At 60.3% G+C, this 5,954-nt stretch overlaps 1 protein-coding gene across 3 annotated transcripts; it reads right to left on the bottom strand.

Moving 5' to 3' along the window:
- Positions 1 to 2,169: 2,169 nt before the first annotated feature.
- Positions 2,170 to 5,296, bottom strand: LOC113210762 (cytochrome P450 4C1-like). Of its 3 annotated transcripts, none has more exons than XM_026428897.2 (5): positions 5,191 to 5,296; positions 4,312 to 4,427; positions 3,641 to 4,233; positions 3,233 to 3,557; positions 2,170 to 2,990 (listed from the first exon to the last, which is right to left on the bottom strand). In XM_026428897.2, the coding sequence occupies exons 2-5, from the start codon at positions 4,396 to 4,398 to the stop codon at positions 2,442 to 2,444; spliced, it is 1,554 nt and encodes a 517-aa protein (XP_026284682.1). In that variant the 5' UTR covers positions 4,399 to 4,427; positions 5,191 to 5,296; the 3' UTR covers positions 2,170 to 2,441. The 3 variants fall into 3 exon arrangements, with proteins under 3 accessions (XP_026284682.1, XP_052122211.1, XP_052122212.1); XM_052266251.1 differs by lacking the exon at positions 5,191 to 5,296 and adding an exon at positions 4,957 to 5,169; XM_052266252.1 differs by lacking the exon at positions 5,191 to 5,296 and adding an exon at positions 4,987 to 5,169.
- Positions 5,297 to 5,954: the final 658 nt, after the last annotated feature.

Here is a 5,954-nt window from a genome sequence, read left to right as displayed (position 1 = left end):
CCACCCCTCCCCGTGTGTTTTATTGTCGAGGCACCCCATCCCTCCACGCGCAAGTCGCATGTCAGTTGTGCTGACTTTTCCATGAAAATGGAAGAAAGTCATGGTTCAACGGAAACCTACCCAACATTTCAGTCCCGTCAACCCAATTTTATTGTTCGCGTTTCGTTAAATGCAGTCATGAAAGTTGGGGTTTCATTGATGTAATCACTGTCCTGATTTGCTCTAAGGGGTCGCTGTCGCTACTCAGGGAAGTGTATGAATGTCTCACACCTGCAGGTGAGTGAAAAAAATTCACACACCTGCAGGTGTGCGATATTCGTACACTTGGATTATTTCCAGTGTAAAATTTGATTGATTTCGCGGGAAATATGTATTATTTGCTTCGACCTTTACTATTTTGGTCATACTAAAGTAATTGGCTCTCTATAATGCAGCCGGTGGACTTCGGTCAGACGCCGAAATATGGCCACGATAATGACGGTGGTGGCCGTGAGGCGGTAACGAACGTGGTACGATAAACCCCGGGGCTTGTTATCGCAACGCGTCGCTACGACAGCTTGTTTGCATTTATTTCATGGTGCATATGCCGGTCGCATGCGACGACTGTATAGCGCTACGGGCCCGGCCGTTACCCAGGAGGACAGCGCACTGAACACTGAACAGCAAGAAGTCCCTGGATCCTGGGAAAGCAAGAAGATCGCCAGCCCAATTTTCGGTTTGCTCCTGGGAACTTAGTTTTCAAGAATTGTCCGCATGATTTTATTCCATGTTACATATGGCTCGTGTCGAAGGAGGCCTGTCAATCCCGAACCCTACCCGGCTACCCGGTGGGTTGGTGGTAGGTCCAACCCTTCCGGTGGCTTGACACGCTACTCCCTCCCCGCCCCAAAGAGACGCACACACACATTATGCTCCCGTCCAGCTCGCAGTGCACCTTGCGGTGACCTTGCACTTGACGCTGCGCAGCCAGGGGCGAGGCACCTTGTTGGTAATGACATGTACCAGTTCCCCCTGGGAACTCCCACGTGGCAGCGGCGTCGATTTCACGTGGCATAAGGGGACGATCCGTAAATTCTACGCCGAGTCTACACATAAATTACGTCATATTTCACCTGGAATCGAGGTCGCATCCAACGTGGACAGAACTATACGTAGACGGTTGTTCCCACAGTCCGACGACGCACTTGCTGTAGTGCGCGCTCGAAAGATCAGTGCTAGCGGCGCGCGGAGTCAACTAAGTATGCAGTCTGCAGATTTACCTTCCCACATGTGGAAGTCTTTTGTGTTAGTGTCGCCCGCCAACCCGGGCCCGCCTCGGCCCGCCTCCTCGCCGCACACCTGCGCACACCTTACACCCCGCCCCATCATTCGGCCGCACACGTGTGCATCACCATCACCAGAGCCGCGGTTGTTTACAGCTTCAGGTCCCTGGACTGGGCTGGGCCGACGGGGCGGGGCTGCCGGCGTCAGGACAACGGTCGCATCGCCTGTAGACCCAATCGAGTGACGCACGGGAACCGGCGCCCGGCCGGCCGTGAGGCGTGCCGCTCGGCACGTCTGCCGGCCCGATGGAGCGCCTGGAACCTGGAACCTGGAGCCTGGAGCCTGGAGCCTGGAGCCTGGAACCGGAGCCGGCCGGTCTCGTTCAAGCCGGCTCAGGTCTCGGACGGCACGCGGCTCGCGCGCAGCGGGGTAGAGAGAGAATGAAAGGAAGAGGTGTTCCGCGCTCGTGGTCAATGTCGAGTGACGCCGACTATCCCTCCCCCTCCCCCTCTCCCTGCCCACCTCTCTCCTACTTCCGCATCCCTCCCGCTCTGCCGCGGCCGGAGCCGGAGCGACCGGAGCGCTGACCATGACCACGGGCAACGGCGCCCGCCTTGGGGTGCGAGCCGCGCCATGCACTCGGACTAGCTCTAGAGCCGTGATAACCCCAACCCCTTGCGGCGGCAGGATGCACCGCTGATAGCCTGGTCCGCCGTACATCGAACCTCAGCTCTCTAGTGTGGGGTCTGTGTTTTGTAAATGTGAATAGTAGTAAATGTGGGGCGACCAAACCCGGCACGGCCCGCATGGCACGAGTTATACAGAAAGATGGGCCATTCGAGAGAGAAGGACATCCGTGTCAGTGTCAGCTGGCACGCGTGAAACAGTAACTTGCGAAAAATGATATGGACCTCAGTGACTAGTTGTACTCTTTTTTTCTTGTTGTCGAAAAAAAATAATTATAATGAGCAGACAATGACAAGATTAAACAGTATCTGCTCCTGCGTGGCATTGTGTACAGTAGGCACATTTACATAAGTCATTTACTCGTATAACAAGCGACGGCTTCTCGGAGAGCGCTTGAGGGATGGAGCCGGCGTGGTGTGGGTCTCTCTCTCGTCCCTGTCAATCTTTGGCTTTGGTTGTCGTCCACGCGCGCGGGGGGACGGGAGCGGGAGCTAGGCCGCGGCCCGCTGGCGGTGCTGCACACGGTGCTGCACACACACCACGGCCCCGCCGCGCACCGAGATGGTGATGCCGGGGACGACGCTCACCTCGCCGAAGTCCTTGGGCCCGCCGGGCGCGCGCACGAAGGTGAAGCGCCTCACGAGCGTCGCGACGATCGTCTTGGAGAACATGAGCGCGTACCGCTGGCCCACGCAGTTGCGGGTGCCCGCGCTGAACGGGATGTAGGCGAAGGGGTGGCGGCCGCGGCTCTGCTCGGGCAGGAAGCGGTCCGGGTCGAAGCGCAGCGGGTCCGGGAAGTGCTCGGGGATGCGGTGCGTGCCCGCGGGCACCAGGCACACCATGCAGCCGCGCGGCACCAGCGTGCCCGACGGCAGCTTCACGTCCTCCGCGGCCGAGCGGAACATGAGCGGCACCGGCGGCGCGTACCGCAGCACCTCGCGCAGCACGCGCTCCGTGTACTGCAGGTGGCCGAGGTCCTCGGACACCATCGGCCTGTCCGCGCCCTCCGTCCCCGGCGCGCCGAACACCTCGTCCACCTCCTGCGGGAAGAGAAGATCGCGTTAAGGAACATTCTTCTCTCGGTGTCGCCGTCTGGCGGCTGACTGCATACGGATCGTCCAGAAAGTACGTCCTGCCTGCGAGACCCGGGGTAGGCCGTCCCGCAGTGCACGCATGCACTGCTGGCAAGATGTTGCCTACCTACCAGGCACGATGAGGGCTTGCAGAGGCTGAACTTCGTGATAGGGCGAATGACAGACGTACTTTCTGGATGGTCTCTTACCTGCTGCACCCGGCTCTGTATGTCCGGGAACATGGTGAGGGCGAGCGCGACGAGCGACAGGAAGTCCATGGAGGTGGTGGAGCCGGCGAAGAGGAAGGTCTTGAGCTCGTCGCGCAGCTCGTCGCCGCTCATGTTGGCGCCCTCCGACGAGCGCAGCACGTGGTCCAGGAAGGCCATGCGGCGGCGCGGCGGCGCGGGGTCGCCGCGGGACACCTCTGCGGACTTGGTGTGCAGGATGCGCGTGACCATCTCGTTCATCGTGCTGGCCGTCTCGTTGTAGGCCTTGTAGCGGGAGCACAGCGTGAACACCGCGTCGTTCTCCCACCTGAAACCATCGCGGAGTTGCGGTGAAACAAGCTCCCGCGGGCAGACCGCGGGCCGCCAGCCGCGACGGCGGGTAGTGCTCACCAGGGCCGCATGGCGCGCCACATGATGAGCGTGCTGGCTTCGTCGAGCACGTTGGCCATGTCGACGTACTCGTTTTCAGAGGCGCCCTCGTTGCCCATGGACATGACCGTCTCCATGATGGTCATGTTGGTCAACATGCCGAACTCGGGCGACGAGTTGAACGGCGCCCCGGAGTCGGCGTGCTGCCGCAGGCGGCGCGCCAGCGCCTCGGCGTTCTTGGCGAAGACGGGCACGAAGTCCTGCAGGATGTCGAGGTGCAGCGACGGCGTGATGGCCTTGCGGTGCCGCTTGTAGGCCGGCCCGTTCATGTTGATGAGCCCGCTGCCGAGGTGGTTCTCCAGCAGCTTGTAGGGCTTGGCCTTGTTGGCCAGCGCCGGGTGCGTGCACACGGCCTGCACGTCGTCCGGGTCCATGACGACCAGGGTGACGCGGTCCAGGACCTGCATGCGGAAGGTGGTGCCGTAGCTCTGCAGCAGGCGGTGCATGGTGCCGTGCATGTCGGTCCACACCCCCAGGAAGGTGGGCACGCAACCCAGCAGCGGCAGCGACGGCGGTCCGGGGACGTTCCTCGTCAGGTACATGGCGCGCACCACCTTGGGCACGAAGCGACGCGCTCAGTCAGTCAGTACACCTCGGGATGGGGCCTCTCCCTCCCGCACAACTGTACTCACCTCCCGAAAGTGCCGCCATAGGCGCAGCGCGTAGGGCGCCAGCAGCACGGCGCACACCGCGCACAGGGCCGTCAGCACCACGCCCATGGTGGTGGTACTGCTGCTCGGGGTAGTCTCTGCACAATTCAATCACACTCACTTACACTCGCACGTTCACTCGATTGCTCAGTGCTACGCAGTTTCGTCAGGACTACTCCTTCGGAGTCCCTCGACGAGGCAACGCGGCTCCCGGATTTTCACACATCCCGTTTTTTACCCCTCTCCCACCAATATAGATGGCAGAGGAGGTGAACCAGGCGGGTCAGCCGCCGCTTGTAGGGCACCGTGGCGCCGGCAGCACTCGTGCTGCGCTAGCATCGACCAGGATCGTCGAGTCGAGTGGGCGGTTCAGAGTCGCCGCTCCTAGTCCCAAGCGCTTCTCGTCGTGCCCTTTTAACGAAAGGTCGCGATCAGACTCCAACCATTCGGATCGCAATAACACAATTGAGTAAAGTCTAAATCCTCCCTCGTGACACTTGACCGCACGTCTCTTTCGTATGGCACATGGTATGATGTGGTGCAACATCGAAACCAATCTCTTCCTCGAAACACGGTAGGGATGTCAATACAAAGGGAAAATAACTCCAAATCGACAGATGGTCCTACGTGGGGGGTGGATGACGTGACGCACTCTACCGGGGAGGGCTTAGGCGGCGCGGGCGGCAGCGGAGCAACTCGCCCGCAGCGTAGGCAGCCCACCGGCCTCGCGCGCTGGGAGTGCGGTCTGAGCGGTGCAGGTCGCGGCGGGACCGACCGGACCCACCGGGAGACACCGGGAGGCACCGGAGACACTCCTGGAGTCTGGAGCTGCCTCCTCGAGCGTACCGCGAGCGTACCTACCCGGACTCGGCGAGAGACTAAGGCCCCCAGAGGACGACGTCCCGCGAGATGCAGCGCCCCCGACCGTACCTGACACACTGCTGTGGTGGCGGGAGGAGGCGTCCTCCTGTCCTCCGTATGGACTCGGCCGAAGGAAAAAACACCCTCCTGCTCATTACTCGCAGAAAGGCATTGTGTGCCTTGATTGGCGACAGAGGAAAGAACCCGCAAATTTGCTAACAATAACAATGTTCATTCAGGAGGTTGACATGACAGCAGATCCGACTTTTTATTTTGACTCGAGACGCACGTATCCCCCCCCCCCCCTTCCTACTGAAATCAGAGTTGCCGCGGACGATTTTCGATAAGTCTCGACTCGATGCATAGCGAAAACGTATCATATCATCACGACACAGAATCAGCAGTACTACCTCTTCCCGCTTACCACCACTACTTTCTGTGACAATGGCGATGACAAGTCACAAAAGACTGTCGCGCAGTCGCGTCGAAATTTAAATGTCTGAAAGAACGATTAACGCTGCAGCGCGGGCACGTCTTCGTGCCTTATCATACTTCCTTTTTTCTTAACGATAGCGCGCCCGACTATCTTGCACGCTGTTTGACGGTGCATCTCGTGCGGCCGGCCGGCCCGGTCCAGCAGCTGGTCCAGTCCAGCCCCTCTGTGTGCCCGCCACTTCCGTAATCTACTGGAACACGTGCTGCTGTGTATGCCCGTGGGGTGGGGCGGTGCGCGGTAGGGTAGGGCGCGGTGGGGTGGGGCGTGG

This window comes from Frankliniella occidentalis, unplaced genomic scaffold (genome assembly GCF_000697945.3).
Source record: "Frankliniella occidentalis isolate FOCC.00 unplaced genomic scaffold, Focc_3.1 Scaffold36, whole genome shotgun sequence".
Lineage (NCBI taxonomy): Eukaryota > Metazoa > Arthropoda > Insecta > Thysanoptera > Thripidae > Frankliniella > Frankliniella occidentalis.
Note: the sequence above shows the minus strand (reverse complement) of the source record. Positions and strands in the feature narration are given on the sequence as shown.